We start from the raw sequence: 22,712 nt of genomic DNA, 5'->3' as shown, positions 1-22,712 counted from the left end.
GCTGAGTAGAAATGTTAAAGCCCCCCTAAAAATGGCCTAGCGACGCCCTGTAATCTGTAATCATCTGTTCTGAAAGCATCACCTGTGAGTGCTTGTGTTATCACCCCACGCTATCTTTTAGTGGTATAAATTCAGTTGCCATGTCTCCAAAAAAGGGGAAATCAGGCATCAAGAGGAAAGCTGTTGAAACAGATTAATTCGTTTTACATTATTTTCTATGGGGAAAAATAATTCGGTTTTCAACCAAACTGGTATTTGACCTGACTTTTGGAACGAATTAAGGTCGAACACTGAGGTACCACTGTATTAATAAAAATCATCACGATTTTCTAGAAAGGTGCATTAACGAAAAAAAAAAAAGCCAAGATCATTTCGACCTTTGCTCAGATCCACATTCAGGAACCAAGAAACCATTTCCAACAAATCTATTTTCAAACCTGAGGAACGGAGAGACGGTGTATTAACACACTCCCTGCTGAGAGGTACCAGTCTGTACCAGGCTTTCCGACAGCTTGCAGGATCATTAACTTTTTGCGAGACGAATCATCATGAACTATCTTCTTAGTCTTCTTGGCTGATTTTCAATGAGCTGTGTGCTGACTGGGGAAACCTTACAGAGCCGGTGGCTCCGTTCTTCTTGAATGGAGAACACAGATTTATATCCGGAACCTTTCTTATTAAAAGACACGATGCTATTAGATTTAAAAAAAAAAGAAAGAATGAAATCACATTGAGCTCTTTTATTAAAGTGCAATCGTAGATATTCTTGCTTCAGTGTCTACTCAACATATCTTCTCTTTTCTAAAGACGAAGTAAAACCGTATGTGAAAGGCCAATCCAATACCTCAGACGTGTTTCTGAGAAGAGAAATTTTTGCTGACTAATCGACTGAGTCCCGTGGTTGAAACCTGCATGCACAAGGAGTCTAGCTGAATATCAATCTAGCCACCCTTAGCTAGCAAGCAGTGAGTGATACCAGGAACATTCTGTGCTATATCCTATGTGCCAGCTTCTTCACAAACTAGCTTCAGATATTATTGAAGCTGAAAAAGTAATTTATGTAAAATGAAGGAGTACAAGGATGTTCTGTGAGATTAATGTTTTTATAGCTACGAACTGGCTCTCTATATTTAGATGAGCATGTGTTCAAATCCCTGGTGATATGAAACCGGTGCCAAAATCAAAATATATGGATAGGTCGATCTGATGTGGTGACCCTGAACAGGAAGCAGCCGAAGGACAACATGAATATTTGTTCTTTGCGTCTAGTTCCCCAGCTATCTAACAGTGCCACAGCATCTTTTTCAAAAACAAAGGACTTTTGCTGAAAAGACTAAACTACAAGGACTTCACTTTTTCAACCCAGGTTTTCAAGAACAATATAACTCTTCGATCCTACATGCTGTACATGACAGCCTTGCTGTTGTTAAATGCCTTTGACACTCAAATGTCAAATAATGTGCAGCATACGGTGCTCTTGAAAATCTAAGCTTGCCTACGCTTGTTTTTTTTCTCTGCCACATGTACCAGCATGCACCTTTATCACTTTTCACAGCAAATATAACTTTAGAGATATTTCATGTATTTTCCTTGATATACATTGTCTTGCAAAAGTATTCACTCCCTTTTCTCACACTTTTCCACATTTTATAATGTTACAAACTGAAATGGACGTAACTGGGGTTATCTATTCATCTCTTTTCTACAAAGAGTCATGGGAATAAGAGTCCTAGGGGATTTAGGGCGCAAGGCAATGGACAAGCTGGATGGGGTGCCATCTCATCACAGGGCAAAATCCCACTAGTGGTGGGCCGTGCATTTCACACCTAGGGCTTCACCAAATCGATTTCTTCTCCTCTGTCTGCCATTGGGAGATAAAATACATATATTTTATTTAGTTTGTGCGGTTCGCTGCCTCTGAATACTCCAATTATCTAATCAAAGGACGGGAAATTGCTGGCATAATCGTATGCCTGCTAGATGGCCCCAGTGACGCCAACTCGAAATCTGATTGGTTAAGGTAACAATTTCATTTCCACTTATTTTAAGCTACAGGCACCTGCACTATTGATTCTGAAGGCCTTAAGGCAGATTTCTATCACCCTGGCGACACATGATGTCAGTCACTGGCTGAAATATGATTGGATAAATACTCTTATCATAAATATACACTACTGGAAGCAGCACGACCAAGAGAAAAGCTTTGAAATGTAGAGAACAGACTATTGGGAATAATTTAATACACTTTCATGGAAAAACATATTAAAATGCAAGTCAGTGATTCAGATCACTGCTGTTTAGGCCAGCAGAGAAGGCCTTGCTGGCCCTGACGACCCACCACTGAATCCCGCACACACCCATTCACACATTACAGTCAATTCAGAGATGCCAATCAGCCTTCGCATTTCGCTGAGCTGGGAAGGAAATACCTGTTGTAGGCATAGAAACTCCCAAAGCACAAGCAAAGTCTACACACAGGATATCGAACCCCTGACCCTGGAGTTTCATGGCAAACAAGTTAAACACTAAGCCACCATGTCCCCCTCCACAGTTCAGGCAAAGAACAACACCTACTGCTAGTCTTAAATATCTCAAACTTTGTCTGGTGGTAGAAAAACAAGTCAAGAGCCGTTCAAGAGTCAAAAGAGTCGACTCTTATAGGTGAGCTGAACCAACTGATCTGATTCACTCATTTTTGGGTCGGTGAAGCTTTGATGAAGCAATTTGAGCAGCTTATAAAAAAGTGGGTGTTCCAGAGAAACGTACTCAGAACTCATTCTGGTGCATGAAGATAAACATTTTACCCTAGGAACGAAGCCATATTTATTCGAGCCTTTTCATGCTGCCGGGAACGGAGGTGGTGATGAGTCACAAGCTGAGGTCAAAGTTTCTCCTGCAAGCATCTGGTTGTTTTTTCTCCCTCAGCCTCAATTCTCACACTGACGTAGCCAAACACCAAAGACCCTCATACATGATCTAAAGAAAGGCTGTGAGCTATTGATATAAAGGAAGGTTAATTTTGAGCTTTAATTTGAGCTCGTCTTATGGTTGTTCCATTCGGCTGAACAACAGTAATGTTTCAGCAGTTCGTACGTTCAAATACATCACCAAATTCAGGGTGCATCATTTCTGTTCATTCTCACAAACAAGCTGCCAAATTTATCCTTATTTTAATTCTTTTTCCCTTTAACCTTATTTGAATTGCAAGCACCACATTCCTAGTATAATAATAATAATAATAATAATAATAATAATAATAATAATAATAATAATAATAATAGTCCTGACATTAAATATTCATAAACCAAACACATGATGGATGAATGACTGAAAAGAGCAAACATAACATTAACTGAGGAAAATTCCCAGAGCCTGGTCACATTTTCTCCTATTTCTGACTAGCCTTCAGATAAGGTTAGCAAAAATAGCCTTAGAATTACACTCCACTTAACTCTATAAATATTGTACTGTAAGAACAGGCATTTATCACTTCATCCCCATATGTTACACACACTAGTGCTGCCTGCACTACAGACATTTTGACAGTCATCATATCGATGTACACTACTATACACTTTATATACATTACTAACCTGTCTTATACTCTGTATATTGTTGTCTTTATTTTTTTTTTGTATTGCATTGCCTGTAAATTAAACGTATAGTGTCGTTATTTTATCTCTGTACTTTACTTCTGAGGGTCACCAACTTCCATACTTGGCCAAGAAACCTGATACTGATTAATATTTGGTTCTAAAGGCTACAGTAAGGTGGAATGACTTGTGTTACTCCCGTTAGACCTGAGCACCTTTGTCGCTTGATTTCTTAGTGAAATATTTCTTCTGTGTCACGTCACCATGACCAAAGACTACTTTTTCTTAGAAGTAAGATCCATACTGATAAAATAATTCTTAATACTCCGAAATATTTCTCCGTATGGCTTAATTTGGTGACTCCCGGCAACTTATTCAACTTAATCCATTCTGTGATTGATATTTTATCCTCCAGTGATGGAGTGCTTACTGGAGATACCACTGATCCTGACCATTTTTGCTCTCTGGACCTGCCTGATCCATTCTGATGCCCTGCTTCTGATTGGAGTTCTCATCACTTAGAGGCTGCTTACTGCTGCTGAGGATGTCTCCATGTTGTCAGCCTGGAGATATATAGATTGTTTTGGATAGTACCATGTAGAAATCATGGAAATGGCTTTGGACTGCAAGTCTCCGTCATTTAACACTTCAACAGAAAAGAATTTAGAAATCGCACCGGTGTCAGCCAGATGAGGATGAGGTTCCCTTTTGAGTCTGGTTCCTCTCAAGGTTTCCTCCTCATGAAGTCTCAGGGAGTTTTTCCTCACCACCGTCGCCTCTGGCTTGCTCATTAGGGAAAACTCTTTGCGGCCATTGTTAAAAGCAATGAATCAGTTCAATTGATTTATTGGTGCTGTTTCCTTTCAAGCAGCGTGATATTAAATGTTTTAGAAAGTATCTTCTGCGAGCTCTTCTTCTCCGCCAATAAAAACTACCTGAGAGCCTCCACCATGACCTTTTTGTGGTTCAAACCCTGTCCGGTTGCATCACCCACAAGCAAATTAATCAGAATAGAATCCGAAGATGAAGATGTTACATTGTCCCATGTCTCACGCTTGCTTATCCCAAGTCTCTTATGAGTCCATTTGTGTGTGGTTCCTCTCGAGGTTCCTTCCTCATGACATGATTTTTTTTTCTTGCAACTATCACTTCTGGCTTGTTCAATAGGAAATCTAAAGCTAAATCTGGATTTCTGTAAAGCCTCATTCTGGCAGTTTCTATTGTTCATTCAAACTGAATTGAGGTTACAGGTCTGGTTGTGTCTCATGTCTAAAAATCAATTTAATAATTCAAAACAGCATGCTTTATTTAAGATCCAGCCTACGAGGGCTCAGGAAATGAGCTTCCACAGATAATAAAATCTCTGCAGCTGTACATAAGGTCAGATTCCTCTTGTTCATTTGCTCCTTTCACAAACAACCTACCGTTTTATAATCAGAGAAGGAAATCGCTCGCCAACCACACAATAGTTCCATACTATTAGAAATCTCACTAGTCATTTCACCCTTGACAGGTTTTTGTTCCATGGCGAATAACGTATGAAGGGACTGAGTAATTCAATTAGAAGAAAAGCAATAGAGACCTAATTGAATTTTATGGATCATAGATGGGACTGATTTTGTTACACGTAATAAGTGGCAGAGTGAGAAGATGTCAGTATGGGGAAAAAATCGAAAAAGGAACGCATCGACTGAATGGAAGGTGGAAGCAACAATTTAGTCGGCATGTCAGTAATGTATTTTCCACTGTAATAACACACTGCTGGTTAATGTATCATGGCACGGGGTTGTGTTGATGATTATATGTACATTCAAAAATGCGGTCAGCGGTCATCCTGCTGTTAATTACCAGTGTGATGAGGCTGAACAAATAAAATGCAGTAATATCCTTAAGACTATAATTATAGCTTTCGATTGAGTTACCTGTATTATGATTTACTATACTGCTAAAAGAAAATACTAATTTGTCAGCAAAGGAAGGGTTTGAATTTATCACAACATCTAATAAAACACATTGTCTGATGCTCGATGCTCGATTCTGATTGGTCGGGAGGAAGGAGGTGTTGATTTTTTAATTTTTCTGTAATAGCAGCTTGAACTGTACATCCATACTTCCTCATTTAAACACATTAGCGTCTCTATAGTAACCTCTCATCCGCAGGGATTTGTTTAGTAGCCCCAATGTTTCTTAATGATATGGAGATGCCTTTTTTTTCCTGAGGTGATGTCTAATTAGCATTTACGGCAAGAGTTTTCAGTGTCAGCGCTTTGTTAGAGGCAGAAGTAAAGCCGTAACGTTAAGCTGTTATTCACGAGGAACAGAGGAGTTCAGCTTTGCATTTGTTGTTGTTGTTGTTTTTGTCTTATTAATGTCAGAAAGAAAAAGAGTGCTTGGTGACAGAACAACTGTTTAGAAATAAGAGGCAGTGCCTTGTCTCATGCATGTACCACAGCATTATATGTAACTGTAAATGGTTAAAAGGCATGACGGATCGTTCTTAAATAAATATGAAGCGTAAAGCTTGGCAAACTGCTGTGGAATAAGCGGAATGAATGCTTCAGACTTTGATTTTGAAGCGTTGTCCGTCCTGAGATGCTTTGCTCGTCACCACAGCTGGAAAGCGTGATTATTTTGTGTAACAGCAGCCTTCCTGTGAGCTCCAACCAGAGGCTATTCTATTCTGACCTCAGAACATGGCACTCACTGGATGTTTTTGCTTGTTTCTCTTTGTAAACTCTATACAATTATGATGAAAGTCACACTTGATGAGATCACACTTTTGTCATCCTGATTTTGGATACGAAGATTAAGTGACCTGTATCTGCATGACTGGACTGCACTGATGCTCCATGATCTGATGACTGGATAAGTGCATGAATATGGTGAGTGTATATAACATTATATCAACAATACTCATATAGAAATTAAGATATTTAAAAAAAAAAAAAAAAATTCACTGAATGCCAATAACCACATCTAATAATACTGACAATGTTCTCAAGGATTTTCTAAAAACACAAGCACAAAAATGAAAACTAATGAGCTAAAGACGCCATTTGTGTTAAGATTTTAGACACGTTTGCAGATCACAGCAGCTCTGGGCCCTTTTAAACCTCTGGCCGTCTGACAAATACTGACTGAGCAGTGTTCATTATACCAGGTCACCAGACTCAGCCATCAGAGCAGCTCCCAGGTTAGCATGGCAACTGATGTGGTTGCTAAAAGCAAGGCCACGTAGCTGTCGCTGACGTGGAGCTTCACAGCAGGATGGTGACAAAGCTGAATCACACGCTTGGGAGAAACAGGTCCTTGAGCAGAACGAATCAGTGCAAAACTTTAATTTAATGGGTCAGAATTCGTGTATCGGACGTTTGACGCAGCATACAATTTTCTTTGATTGCGTATGCAATTAAGGAGTGTAAACGCTTGCAAATGTGTAAGCAGGGCAACTTAATCCCTTTTTAAAGCCCTCTAAGAGGCGTGTGAGAAGCTGGCGAGTTCATCAGCGTCGCAGAAATATTGCACCACAGCTTAGAAAAGGGTTCACGGCGATCCTAATGTTCCATTTAGCATCCAGATAGACATTTTCTTTCACCCCACAGGGAGGAAAAAAAAGAGCGACAGCATCTGGACTGCACATAGGTAATGAGATCCCAGGCTCTCCTGCTGAGCACATTACTATCTCCACTTGAACCAGCACCTTAGGCCACATTCTTATTTCCCTCTTCTCTTCTCCTTTCTCTCTCTCTCTCTCTCTCCCTCTGGTTCTCTCAAATTAAATGTCTTTCCTTCTCTCTTCCTTTCTCGCTTTCAGAGAACAGGAAAAGCAGCGAGATCACGCTCTCTGAGGAAGGCGTCATCACAGTCAGGTGATTAAAACCGTGTATGTCATGTCTGTTATGCGTAACAAGGAGATATTTCTAATCACACTAGGCACACATTGCTCTAATCTCATCCCATATGAAAAGTTGTTATTGTTATCATTATTAGCTACAGTCTGTAGTGCAGATGAACAGTTTGCTCTTTTTGTAGCAAATCCTTAAAAAGCTTATATAGTCTGCCACAGAGTCTATACAGAATCGTATATATATATATATACATACATATACATATACATACACATAGACATTGTTGCAAAGCAGCTTTACAGGAATATAAGAAGAAAATAATATTCAGAATAAAATATATATCTATATATATGACTAATGAGTGAGCCAGAGGCAGCAGTGGCAAGGAAAAACTCCCTGAGGTTACATGAGGTAGAAACCTTGCCTCCAAAGGGAACCTGGTCCTCATCTGGGTGACACTGGATAGTCTGTTAAATAAATCATTTCTTTTCTATAACTGTACACTATATAGTCAAGTGCAATTGTGTAGCCAGGAGCTTTTAAGCAACATATGAGCATGAGCATCAGTGTCATTTCTGAATAATTTTTAGTTTTAGCATAAAGAACTTTAGGTAGAACCTAGCACTGATATCCACCCAATGAACCTTTGTGGCATCTCATTGTTATTATTATTATTTATTTATTTATTTATTTATTTTGCAAGAAAGGGAACTCTCCATTAAATCTGATTCTAAAAAGCATAACTTGAAAAAAGGTTGTCATTTCATGAGCCTCCAACAAAAGACAATTCATTATGACACTCCTAAATATATATATATATATATATATATATATATATATATATATATATAAATCTAGCAGCCTAGAGCAGCTCCAACTTATGATAAAGACAAATATTTGTAAACTATAAGTGCAAATAAATTGCAAAATCCATATTAGGCAAACTTCAGCGGTGCTAGCTAATGAGCCGAGCTAAGTCGCTGGGGGAATTTTAAATGACTTCCTATTGGTTGTATAATATATTACACAGGGTGTAGAAGCCATTATCTAAGTGTATGTAAAACCATTTGGTATTGTCTGGGATGATATCGCGTTTAGTAAGGTAGGATTACAGAGCATTGTGCAACCTGGAAAATCTGTCAACGAAGATCGCACAATATTTATGATGTTTTTGTCATATTTAAATGTGTTTTTGTTTTTAATCAAGCATCATTCTAGTTGATTTGTCCTGGGTTTTATGGGTCTCAATAGACAGGAGTAGACAGAGGGCTATGACTGGATATACTATAGCTACCAGAAAGCGTTGCTGAGATGGACACTGAGTGGACAGACATCGAGAAAACGGAGTACCGAAGTGGCATCACTAATAACAGGACATCCCTCCTAAATGTCTTAAAGGACAAGACAAAAGCTTACCAGGGAGGCTGTCAAAGAGACCTACAACAACAACAATAAAGGAGCTACAGGAATATCTGAGAAGTACTGATTAGTCTCTGTGTGTGACAACAATCTTTCATCTTGTCTGGGATATAGGGTAGGACGACTAGACTTTCACACAAAAAGCTCACCCCAAACCATGTGGTAAAATGCTGTTAGATGCAAAAAAAAGCACATAGTACACCATCACACTGTGAAGCATGGTGGTGGCAGCATCATGCTTTAGTGCTGCTTTTCTTCAGTCAGAACTGGTGCTTTTCTTAAGTTGGAAGGAATCATGAAAATGCAGTGAATTTTAGAACAATTCAATTCAATTCAATTTTATTTGTATAGCGCTTTTAACAAAACCTTCAGGTGTCTGCTAGTATAGAAAAAAAATAGAAATATACATTACAGCACAATTCTTTCTTCACATATCCCAGCCTTGGAGGTTGGGGTCAGAGCTCAGGGTCAGCCATGATACAGAGCCCCTGGAGCACAGAGGGTTAAGGGTCTTGCTCAAGGACCCAACTTGGTGGTGCTGGGGCTTGAACCCCTAATCTTCCGGGCAATGGCCCACAGCCTTAACCACATGAGCGACCACCGCCCACCGTATGATGGAGATGAAAAGGAATGTCACCTTTCAGGATGCAAATCAGCAAAGGAATAGCTTGACCAAAAAAATCTATCAGAGATTTTGAGTGACCAAGCCTGAGCCTAGATCTGATCCAACCAAAAACCTGAAATGTACAGGAGATGCCTTTATAATCTGATGGATCCAGCATGAAAATATTGCCTGGTCAGGAGTTTGCAAACGGATAGACCTGTTGAATATTTTTACATCACAAAACCCGGCCAAGCGTGTGTAGACTTCTAGATGCAATGTACATTAATTCAATTCAATTCAATGTATTTGTATAGCACATGAGGTGATGGTACCAAGGATGATATGAGGAAGAAGAACCAGGCTCATCCTCATTTGGGTGATACCGGTGACACATTAATGTGCTTAATAATGTTTTTTTCCCTCAAAACATTTCACTAATACTGAGGAGATGGTAGAAGATGAAGTAGATGATGATGATGCTAATGATAAAAGCAGAAGATCAGGGTTACGTCCCAGAGCAGCTACGTAACAATGTAATAAATTTTAAAAAATAAAGCATGGTTATGGTATATACTAATAATTCCTTCCATAGCTGAATTAGAGGATAAACACTGCGTCTGTCCCCCTTTATTGTGTTAAAATCGCTGAGCATTAATAATCCTCTTGATCTCACAGCCAGATTTATTCAGCTGATTGGATTAATTCTATTCAGACACATATAAATTCCAGATTTAATGTATACACTTATCCCTAATTACTGATTACTGTCACTGAATTTCACAAGAAGTGACAGAATCTACCTAAAATTGGAATCTAAAAATTCATCCTCCGCTGCCGCTTTGCAGACAGAAAATCAAGTATTCGAGGCTGCTCGGGTGACTGTATGCGGCTCCGGTTAAAGTGGGACGTCATGCGGAGTAGGAGCATCCCAAAAATAGCAAAGTTATTAGCTGTGTGAAAATTCGGCGGTGAAATATTACATCTTGTCCTTATATTTCCTCAGGAAAACGACTTTTTGCACAACCTGTACTGCAGTTACTGCTCACCTAGGAGCCGTAAGAGGCTCTTGTGGAACACACGCATAAAAGAAATGATAATCTGAAGCCTGTGTTGGTAGGAACTGAGTGTAAAATGGCACAAAAACAAAGAATCCTAATGCATGTTTGTTTTTCCAGCACACACATCCTCCACACTTACACACACATTCACAGTTGATGCAATAAAGCAGTGCGATATCAACGCTGCATCCAGCTGGATGTGGGGAAACGGTGACAAGAACAAGGATGTGAGAGAGAGAGAGAGAGAGAGAGAGAGAGTTAGCATGACGCAAAGGTAACGTCACAGAAAAATGATGAGAGAGGGAAGAAACTAGATCTAACCCAACAAAAAGAAAAGTAATGAGCTGATGATGATGACATCTAATGATTTCTTACCAACATAAAATAATATATCACTCAGCAGAATGGAAGAAAGCACAAATGACAGCCAGTTCTCTAAATCATGGCTGGTTCCATAGCATGTGCAGGTCTGTTAATCTTAATCAAAAGTGATGTAGGACCGGCTGGCTGCGTAGGCAGGAAGAAAAAAAACACACACATCCAGATCTATCAAAAATGGCCTGTAAAGTACACCTGTCATTCGATCACGAGCTCATACTGACAGCCCCTGATTGCACTGCTGAACAGATGAAGCTTGGCATGTCACTTCCTGTTAAAATACTGCCACTGCCCACATTTCACCTGACTACCTTCGGGCTTCGGGGGAAACTTTGACTGACAGCAGGTTTGGTTGGAAGCGGTATTCTGACTGCCAGCTGGAGGAAGACAGAAGAACAGAGAATCATTCACTGTGATAAAGCGATGCACCTCGGACTAGAGGCGAACGAGGCGGATGGGATTGTGTTTGTTTTCGACTCCTCGAATTTGAAAAGAATAAAAGATGCTGCATGTAGGGGTGCACATCGAGACGGGAGCAGGAATCTGAAGCTCGCAAGAAAGACCATGGGGTGAAGATAAAATTTGGAAGGAAATGTGGGGTGAAAAAAAACGGATGACTAAAACGGTATATTTCTCTAGTGATGAATGGACAGAGAAGTATGTATTGAGTCTCTTCACATCAAATTCAAAACAAATGCCGGTTTATCTGTTCAGAGTATATGGCGCTAGTCAAAAATGGGACCATTAAGCACCGGTGAAATAAATAATATAGCTAATTGTAATTTTTATAGCTATGAACTAAACGTTACAAGCATTAAAAAGTAACCGTTGTCTCCAATCCTTTATGAACATTTAATATCCTGAGCTGAATCAAGCGATTCAACTACATTCAGGTCTGTTTTAGCTTCAATTTCTAATTGGTTTATATTTTGGTAAAAAGAACCAGCATAATTCATTAGAAAGTCCATTCATCCATTGTAATGCTTACTCAAGGTTGGGGCGAACCTGTTGTCTATCCCAGGAGACTAGGGGCACAAGGTGGGGGACAACCTGGATGGGGTGCCAACCCATTTCAGGACACATAACACACACTTCCAACAATTCAGAGATGCCAATCAGCCTGCAACGATTGTACTAACCACTAAGCCACCATGTCTACCCATTAGAAGATAATTGTGCATAAAATATATCATGGAAAAAATAGTACTGTTGGAGTGGGCGGAAGCTTTCAGTGGGAACAGGAGAAACCAGTAACAACAGATTTAAATAGATTAAAAATGTACACTTCCATATAAAGACCTCAAATGTATAGGTACAGAGCTGCTGACTTAAACTATATTGCCAAAAGTTTTGGGACACCCCTCCAAATCATTGAATTCAGGTGTTGTTTTTCAGGGGTTGGGCTCGGCCCCTTAGTTCCAGTGAAAGAAACTCTTGATGCTTCAGCTTACCAAGACATTTTGGACAATCTCATGCTCACAACTACACCATAATTCATCCTAAAGGTGTTCTATCGGGTTGAGGTCAGGCCAGTCAAGTTCCTCCACACCAAACTCGCTCATCCATGTCTTTATGGACCTTGCTTTGTGCACTGGTGTGCAGTCATGTTGGAATAGGAAGCGGTCATCCCCAAACTGTTCCCACAAAGTTGGGGGCATGGAATTGTCCAAAATGTCTTGGTATGCTGAAGCATTAAGAGTTCCTTTCACTGGAACTAAGGGGCCAAGCACAACTCAATGATTTGGAGGGGTGTCCCAAAACTTTTGGCAATATAGTGTAAGACCAAGATTGAGGTCAATACGTATGCGAGTATTCCGACACTTAAACTGATTTCCTGAGCTCCATGTTCAGAATTTGGGAACTACTTGTACATGGTTCAGGTCTCCAATGTTGCCAGATTCTTTTTCAACAGAAAAGTGTCAGAAGTGGAGTTTTTTATTAGCATAAATCCTTTGCACTTGAGTACTAGCATTTTTTTTTGCTGGCAAATTGACTTCAATATAACAACAAGAGACAAGTAAAAAATGAAAAATAAAAAAGACAAATATGATGATACATAAACAAGAAGATAGGAATCTAATAAGTTTAGTATATTGCCAATATATTAACAGTATGGCTTCCACTCATGGTTCATTAAATACCAGCTTACAGAATTGCACTTGATCCAGCACAAGCTAGTATTTCGCATAGAATTTTTTACTGGATAGCTACCTCAAAAGTTTATTATTCACTGCTTCATGAAACCATGAGATCGAGGTCATGAAATCCAAACACGTGCACGAGATATAACATATAATATATGTCATCCTATACATGCCATGTATTGAGAGTTGAATTCCCTGTTTACATTGGTCAAATTAATAAAACAAGGAGAATTATTATATATTAAATTTACTACATGCTTCTGTATAGAAAATGTACTGATGATTTACAGGATAATGTGATAGAGATCTGATCTGCTACACGTACAACCAGACCTCAAGTTGTAGTGTTAATTATATATTAACTGCTTTCTATAGCTACACTTAGATTCTGATTAAAGAGTCATGAGTCGTCGCTAGTATATAGCACTGGAAACAACCTTGGAGATATCATACCGCATTAACATCGTCTGCTTACCTCCTCAAGAGCCCATAGGGAATCCACTAAAGGTCTGATCTTCTTCTCACTGTAGAGCGAAAGCAGTTTGTTGACAGCGCCTTTCACTCGGCTGCAGCCACCCTGCTTAAAGAGGAGGCTGAGCAGCGAAAATCCAGCCATGACTTTGTTTTCTTCATACAGTTTGATGGGGTTAACCTTCTCCACCTGCCACCACTGGAGATGAAGAGACAAATTGGTTGTGCACAAAAGCCAAAGGGTCTTCAATTCAAAAAAAAAGCAGCAAAGGGCCATATCAATCAAATCAAAAGAACGAGGAATAAACGAATCATGACAGGTCATGGAGCACTTACAGATTTGGCGAAGGTGAAGAAACTCTTCGTCTCGCCCGTCACCATGTTCGAAGAACCTACAAGCAGGAGTCACAAAGTCATGGCTTTAAACAGAACTCCTGCTCTGAAGAAATAACAGATGTGTGTGATTTGGTTCTGTCTTGAATTAATGGACTTGTCTCAGCTGATGAATTCATTTGTAATCCAGCAATGTGTTCATCAGCCCAGACAGCTTCCTCACCAATTAAAAACGCTTCATGCTACAAGATAAAATCCATTATTAATTATTAATTACTAATATTATGTGAATGAACTGCGTGTAGCTCATTTGAGAAATGAGAGCCAGACCTCTGATTCAAGTCTATTTTATCATCGGTTCATATTTATTGTAAAAGGGGTTCTAAATGGAAGATCATGTCATTTTTAACTCTTTTCCAAACTATAAATGGTGCAAAAGTTCTCACACCCTCAACAAATGTTATGTCTAGCAGCAAGGCCTTTAGTGTGTTAGGCTTCACTATTACAAGTAACAAAAAAGGTCTAGTGGTATCTACCCATCCTTCAATCCATCCATTTTCTGCTGAGCTTATCCTACACCGAGTCACAGGAGTTTTGGACTTAATCCCAGGGGATTTGGGGACCAAGGCAGCGGGACACCACTGGATGAGGTGTCAATCCATCATACATCATCTATTCAGATGCTACAGCTAATTTAAAGATGGCAATCAGCCTACATGTGTTTAGACTAGCGGAGGCAACAAGAGGATCCAGAGGAAATCTGAACCACAAGGGGAAAATCTTCGCACACACACGCACACACACATCAAACCCCCAACCCTGGAGATGCATACGCACTAATCACCAAGCCCGCTTTCTATTAGGACATTAATTTAAAAAAAATGATGCGGGTTCAACAATGTGCATTTCATATTCCGAACATGAAGTACATATTCTCCAAACATTTCACTTCATCCTCTTTCATAACACCAGAGCAGATTTTGGATCCTCAGCCAATCCTTGGCAAAAAATTTAGCCACTCTTGCTGGCATAGCTGCTAGAACTCTGCCTTGAAATTGGTTCCAGTGAGCCAGAAGCTTACAGCAAAACTAACTTTTTTTTGCTTTCGGTTCCAGCGAATGTGCTCTAAATATTGTCTTTCCGCAGGATACGCATACACTTGTAACTTTCCCCCCTATTACCTTTCTTTCTTCTATACTAAAACCATAGAGAGTGCAAACTTTTGCACTCGAATGCATGTACGATTTAGCAAAAAACTACCAACCGTAAAGGATGTATGTGCCGAGGGGCTTCAGGAGACTCAGACCTTTCCCCGTGTTCTCACCACACAGACAATCGAGAACAATGTCCACTCCTTCAGGCGAGATCCTAAGAGAGAGAAGAGCTTATCATTACTAAAGGGATGCATCCAGATTGATAATGATGTCAGGTATCGGGCTGATGCTTGTTTGTCATAAAAACTGTGTTCATATTCATTAAAAATTGTCCCAAAAATATCCAAAGAAAGAACTACAGAAGTACACTACCAGTCAAAAGTTTGGACACACCTTTTAATTCAATGTTTTTGTTTAGGGATTTATTTTCTACATTCTAGAACAATACTGGAGATTTCAAAACTATGAAATAACACACATGGACTTCAGTAATCCATATGTAATGACAACAAAAAACAGTCAGTTGTTATTTTAAGACACGAAGGTCAGGTGTTCTGGAATAGTTCTTTCAAGAACAGTATGGTCAAGTGCATTTGCAAAACCCATCAAGCACCATGATGAAACTGGCTCACATGAAGACCATCCCAGTAAAGCAAGACCAAAACTGACCTCTGCTGCAGAGGAGAAGTTCATTTAGAGTGACCAGCCTCAGAAATCACCAATTAACAGCACCTCAGATTAGAGCCGTTATGAAGGCTTTACAGAGCATCAGTAGCAGACATATCTCAATATCAACTGTTCAGAGGACATTATTGTGTATTTCGGCCGCCTTCAGCATTGTTTTACAATGTAGAAAGAAATAAACATCAGGAAAGACCATGGAATTAGAAGATGTGTCCAAACTTTTGACTGGTAGTGTATGTGTCATCAGTGTTATTTTTCGTTAAAAATAACAGGGAATTCTAGGAGAAGTGAAGCGAATGTCCAGAGAAACTGAAGTATGTCATAGAGAGCACTTCAGGCCTGCGAGCACTGAGCACTGATACACACACACTTCCTTTTTTCCTCTCTCTCTCTCTGAAATCTTTCCAAGACGAGGTATAATTCATGACACGTTGCACTCAGTTTTAATAACCAAGCTCCCTGATACTGCATTGTGTCCTCAGGTCAGTCTCTCTCTCTCTCTCTATAGTAAAGATACTATTTAAACATCATTATATAAAGCTTAGCACGAGGCGCTCATTGCCAGCAGCACACAGCTGCGAGAAACTTCTGTAAGTCACTCTGGATAAGTGCGTCTGCCAAATGCCATAAATGTAAATGTAAATAAAAAACGCTAACACGCATAAAGAAAATGTCCTGTGATGAATACTAAGTAGGTTACTCTTTCTGTATCAGTATATTTTTTTAGATCCCAAAATTATCTTGGTCTTCTCTTAATTCCCCTTCTAGTCTCGTTATACAACAATCAGCTTCTCCAATAGAAAAACAAATGACTGCTCTGAGAAAACAAGAGCCAGAAACTGTACAAGATTAAGACTGAAGAGTTTTCAATGGTGAGTCTTACAAACAAGACATGCCGAAAGGCTTGAGAACCACGTCATCAAGATGGAGCGGTCCCGGGGCCTTTTCTTTTCTGTCCGGACCGCCTGCATTGTGGTCTTGTGATGCCGAGGGTCTCACCTATTGTAAGGTCTGACTTGAAAGAGCAATTTAATTTTGCTTTTCTCCTGATCCTGAGAGGAATGTGGGGCTACCGAGATGAAAGGAGTATTAATCTCCCCTCTCCTACTCGTTTTACTTCTATTTACTAGCACTCGAAGGTGCACAAGGCCTTTATTGGAGCTGTATCAATCAGCACGTAAAGCTAAGCATGTATCTCAGGGTGTTCATATTGATTGTATGGAGCGATTAGCGATCAGAAAAGACCTGTTGAACGAAGAAACATTCACAGTCTTGTCAAATATGCTGCCAATATGCAGAGTAAGACGATTCTGAATAAAATCTGGCCAAACATAGCATGATTCTTCTTCAATCTGAAGAGTAATGTCTAGGGAAAGTCCAGTGTGGGGCAAGAGCTCAAGGCTTGCATGTGTGTGTGCATGTGTGTGTGTGTGAGAGAGAGTGTTCTGGTGCCCCTCCTTCCATTAAAGCACTACAGCCGAGCGAAGTGTTGCCATGGGGACCGCAGCCACACAGATCCAGAGAAGGTAAACGTCTGCCTCCTCCTCAGACCAGCGCTGTCCTCCGAGCGTGACTCACATTATCATATCCTGATCATCAACACACACTGTTCCTTTCTAAAGCTCGTGCATCTTTTGCCTCAGATCACATCACATCTCTTCTCCATGCCAACAAGTGATACTTCAAATGTGTAAGAAAGCATTCTTTGGATTAAAACCGGTGCACAAACACAGCAGTCGGTCAGCTTACTTTCGAACTTCTGCTACATAGTCCAGGTTTCTGTCGAACAGGTGAGTGACGGAGTGACGGATGGCTTCGTGTTTGAAGGGAGAGGCCGTGCCGAACACCGTGACGTCGGGGACGGTGGCGCACAGCTGAGCAACAGCTTGACCCTGAGAACAAAACATACATAAATAAACGGGAGAGGCTTCAGCATTAAAACCGTCACTGCGGCAAATCAGATAGAACACGGCACAAGAAAACCGGCAGCTCGATGCTGCATGATTTAATTAAAATTCATATGTTTCTAACGCTAAAAAAAGGCACATTTTTAATAAAAGTGATTTGATTTTCTGCAAAACAATATTGAATTATGCATCAGGAGCATGTGGAACAACACTGGCACCAAACATCAGGTCTTTTAACATGCACACACCATTTTCTCTGACCAAAGTGTTTAAATGATATTTGCCTGAGTTTACTTTACTAAATAAACACCCTTATATGACTTCACTGTTGATTTCTTAATTTATACTGGATAGAACATGAAAATTAATTCTAAAAAAAAATAGGTTAAACCTTGTTATTTGATGAAGAAGATGATATGGTTTTTGGAAAGAGTCTCTAGTTTTAGGACTTTAAGTCTTCTGCCATGGATTTTCTCAGTAACGTTTCTTCTAAATAAAATCCATTAACTCCAAGAGAATGTAAGGAAACAGCTGTTTATAGCTAAGTGATAACAGGAACGGATGGTCCATAACCTAAAATGTACATATAAGTGGATTATAAAGTATGATGTCATTCTTTGTGGCACAGAAAATGGTTCCCAATTGCTGTATTAAAACAAAAATAAAACATTTTATGTTTTATGGCTTACATAATAACAGCAAAATACTGAATGAATGGCATTCTTATTTCAAAGCGTGCTACAGAATGTTCCCATAACCAGTGCAAGAATGATTAAATATTAAAATAATAAGATCCTTAATATTAAAGAATTTTTTTTTCACCCTCTGGTGCTATTTCTATATCCGTATAAACAAAACCCTAGGCTGAGAGGCTTACCACTCCTCCCCCTGCTGAGTGAACTAATACAGACATCCCCTCCCGGAGATTGGCCACTTCAAACAGCATCATGTATGCAGCCACAAAGTTCATAGAGAAAGCAGCAGCCTCGGGGAAAGTCATCTCATCAGGTATCTTATAAACCCAATCCTGCAGCGTGCACACCACCTCGGCCCAAGCGTTGTAGTTTGTAAAGGCCATTACTCGGTCACCGATCTGAAAGCACATCATAAAAACGTACAAGTCTCATTTGCATAACTGTCTAGAACGTAATCTAGTGTAAAAAGGGTTCCTGACGAGTTCTTCGGACAAATTCCTTGCCTAACAAAAAAAAATTGCTAAGGAATCATTCAGTTGTAGGGTTCTGTACAAAAAAAAACGTTCAAGGGTTCTCAACCAAAGCACCCTTAAGGGAGTACTCTTTATCAGAATTGCTGTATTTGATTAGATCCTGCTGTATTAGGTGATTGCAGTTGAACCGAATCAGATAGAGCAGATTCTGCATTTCATTTCACGCACACATCCATCGTGCACGACTAACAGAACTGACTGGATTTAACAGTGCACAGATATTTGGTTTATTATTAGAATAATGAACACAGATGGTGAATAATCAATCATAGTGATTCGCTGATCATTTATTGGCAGTTTCAGCTGTACCAATATATGCAACATATACTGTATAGTTCTTTAAGGATTCTTTGAATAGATTTCCTAAAAACTTCCTAATTGAAATCCTCTGTAGAGAGCCCTCTGAATGGGTAATGTCTCTGAGAGAGAAACACTGCCGTGAGCTTTAAAATGGTTCTGGTAGAGGAACAAACCAAAGAAGTATTGCAGATTTTTTTTTTATCAGCAAAGACTTTTGTCCTAAACATGATTTTTAAAAGATCTGTAAAAGTCTCTATAATGTTAGACTCTTTAGCTGATTACTCTAGGTTTATAATTAGACACAAATGAATATGTATGAAAGTCGTACCTCAAAGCCTTTGGTATTTTCTCCCACAGCTTCCACTATTCCAGAACATTCAAATCCAGGCACTAGAGGGGTTTTCGGAGGATTATCGATATTTCCTTGACGTACCATGAGATCGAGAAAATTCAAGCCGCTGTAAAATCATATATATATATAGGGATCATGATCTTATCATTACAAAGATGTTGTCTTTTTCCAGCAAAATGGTGCTGATAACAGTGTTTCCTTTATTATTATTATTATTATTATTATTATTATTATTATTATTATTTAACAGCCACAATGCAATAACTTCAATCTGGAATCCCCGACACACAATTTTCCCTGTCTTTATCTACTCATTGATATCTCCAGCTCATTTTATATAGTGGTACGTATTCACAGGGTACCTGAAATGGCTCATATGAATCAGCATGTTCCAACAATCAGCACTTTTGTAATGAATATCTAAAAATATTCAGAAATTCAACTATTCAGAAATGATTGCGTGCAGTTTTCTTCATCATCATCATCATCATCTTCTTCTTCTTCTTCTTCTTCTTCATCCTTAAGCACCTGTTCCTTGTGGCAATTTTTCACTTCAACATGTTGCTATAAAGCGCACAGTCATTTCACATCACCAAACACATTTTGATATAATAAACTAAAAAATAAAAATAAAAAAGTGGGTACCATGCTTTAACGCGGATTTTCACTTCTCCTTCTTGGGGTTCAGGCATGGCTTTCTTGGTCACTTTGAGTTTGTTTAGACCCCCAAAGCCTGCAAGCAGCACAGCGCGCATTTCCTTTGAATCCGGCGCATTGACGGCGCTCTCCGGCTCTTTAGCTCCATTCTTCTCGATCATCTGCTCGGTTTCCTCCGCCGTCTCCGTTCCCTCCTTCGCCATCTCTGCCGGTATAACGGTCCTCACGATGCTCCTCCAGCAGGTCTGGTGCGACTTCAGCTCTGCCCGGGAGAGTAGCGGGCTCCAGCTCGTGCTATTAGCAGATTTACGGTAGACTCACCAGATACCGTAAAAAATGGCAATACAGACTGAAAGAATTCCCCCCCCACAACTTATTCCCTTTTTCTCAGTCTGTTATAGAAATATATATATTTATATATATATATATATATATATATATATATATATATATATATATATATACAAAAGCACAAATTACTACAATATAAAGCTATAAATTATCTATATATAACAAGTTCTTAAAAGTGTTAGCCTCCTCACAAGCAGCCCTCCCTCACTGTGTCTATCACCTCAATAAAAAACATGATCTTACTACAATATCATTTCATTTAAAAGCATAACAATACAGTTTATTAAGATGCAAGAAGCCGTATTTTTTTAAAAAATATTTTTTGTTAGTTAAATAATCGGTGAAGCATGTTTGTTTGCTTTAGGAAAACAAAAACCATGAAGTTCCTCACAAGGTTGCAAAGGTCTTCTCAAGATCACATCACAGTGTGGACTGTCAGGAAAACAACCAAATAAATTCAATTCAATTTTATTTCTATAGCGCTTTTAACAATGAATATTGTCTCAAGGCAGCTTTACAGAACATAGGAACCAAAAACATCAGTCCTAGATGTTAGACAAAATCATCCCTAGTGAGCAAGCCTGTGGCAAGGAAAAACTCCCTTAGATGGTATGAGGAAGAAACCTTGAGAGGAACCAGACTCGAAAGGGAACCTCATCCTCATTGATGATGATGAGCAACGTCATTTCTGCAGTTATGTACAGTCTACAGTGTGATGCAGATACAGCATAATGTTAGTGTGTGTATTAATCAATTAGGAGATAAATGTTAAGAAATGAAAGGAGAAAAAAAACCTAAAGCACAAAGGGTGTGAAGCTGGTACCTAATTAAGCTCTATTAAGATCAATAGTGTTTGGATTAATGGCTGCCTCTAAGAAGAAAAATCAATTGACATGACACGCTCATTTAGTTAGACTGCAAGGTAAAGTAATAATTTTGAATGAACAATGTTTTAGGTTGTAATAAGTAAGGAATAAATATAATAGCACAGGTGCTGTTATAGAAAAATGATCATTGGCAGGCAGTCGGTTATGAAGCGGAGTTACTACTACAGCCCTAAAATTTATTTGCTTCCAATGACAGCACAGTGTAAAATGTTTAAGTCCACATCATTTACCAACAAAAATGAATTAAACTGTCACATCGTACATTTTGTCAGTTGATAATTATACACGACGTTATGAAACATCTGCACAAAACAAGTTTCTTTCTATTATAACATACACTATAGCAGCTGTAAACAGTCATCCCCTCAACAGCCTCACTATTTATTTCTCTATTTTCAAATATAAGGAAAAATGCAGCTTGTTCTCCTACCAAGTAACTGGAAGGGCAAAGTCCTCTCTCCAGCGTCAGTGCTTACACTGGAGACTCCATCCGTAAACGCTAAATAAACGTCTCCTCAAAGAAAACATCGCCATAACAAAAATTAGATAGATAGATAGATAGATAGATAGATAGATAGATAGATAGATAGATAGATAGATAGATAGATAGATAGATAGATAGATAGATAGATAGATAGATAGGGATGGATGGATGGATGGATAGAGAGAGAGAGAGATATGGATGGATACAGACAAACAGATACTTTATCCCATGAGGAAAATTCTTGTGTTACACCAGCTTAGACAGTTACAAGATATAACACACACAAAAATCTATATTATAGATAGATAGATAGATAGATAGATAGATAGATAGATAGATAGATAGATAGATAGATAGATAGATAGATAGATAGATAGACTAAGAAGAAAGAAGAAAATCTTAATCAGGGCTGCTGTTGAAGAAAATGAACAAACACCTTCTGACCAATAAAAACTGAGCAGTTAACAATGCCATGGGCCAATGCTTGAACTCCAGCTTTGATTGTCTGAAGCGAGAGCAGTTATTATGCTCTGTTATCAAGTTGCACTTTAAAAATCACTGAGATAACGTTATCCTTGTAAGTTCATCGTTTTGTATCTCTTTGTGTTTATGAAGGTTGTGTGGATGGCAGGAGGAATTCTTGTTAAGTAGCGGTTTTATGGTTAGCTACTGACCTGCCAAAAGAAGACTAAACCCTTCTGGCTTTAGAAGGTTTAGATTTAGACAGTGGAGATTTATGTACCTAAGCATGTCTAGTAGATAGGGGCTTTGTGTACATGAGCAAGGACTGGAGCTAAGTAGTGTCAATGAATAAACAAATCATCCCAGTGTTACTGTAAGCCTGGAGCTTCTTCAGGAGA

The 22,712-nt window shown here is 39.1% G+C and overlaps 1 protein-coding gene across 1 annotated transcript in view; it reads right to left on the bottom strand.

Annotated features, from left to right (window-relative positions):
- Nucleotides 1–20,418, bottom strand: part of vat1l (vesicle amine transport 1-like) — a 34,625-nt gene extending 14,207 nt beyond the window's left edge. The window contains exons 1-7 of the mRNA XM_058401665.1: nucleotides 20,119–20,418; nucleotides 19,450–19,579; nucleotides 18,471–18,686; nucleotides 17,436–17,578; nucleotides 15,113–15,216; nucleotides 13,852–13,907; nucleotides 13,520–13,714 (exon numbers count right to left, since the gene is read on the bottom strand). Of these exons, the coding sequence (XP_058257648.1) occupies nucleotides 13,520–13,714; nucleotides 13,852–13,907; nucleotides 15,113–15,216; nucleotides 17,436–17,578; nucleotides 18,471–18,686; nucleotides 19,450–19,579; nucleotides 20,119–20,333 (1,059 nt within the window). The 5' untranslated portion in view covers nucleotides 20,334–20,418. The remainder of the gene's footprint in view (nucleotides 1–13,519; nucleotides 13,715–13,851; nucleotides 13,908–15,112; nucleotides 15,217–17,435; nucleotides 17,579–18,470; nucleotides 18,687–19,449; nucleotides 19,580–20,118) is intronic.
- Nucleotides 20,419–22,712: the final 2,294 nt, after the last annotated feature.

This window comes from Hemibagrus wyckioides, linkage group LG10 (genome assembly GCF_019097595.1).
Source record: "Hemibagrus wyckioides isolate EC202008001 linkage group LG10, SWU_Hwy_1.0, whole genome shotgun sequence".
Classification (NCBI taxonomy): domain Eukaryota; kingdom Metazoa; phylum Chordata; class Actinopteri; order Siluriformes; family Bagridae; genus Hemibagrus; species Hemibagrus wyckioides.
The sequence above is the reverse complement of the archived record's forward strand: the minus strand, read 5'-3'. Positions and strand labels throughout refer to the sequence as shown.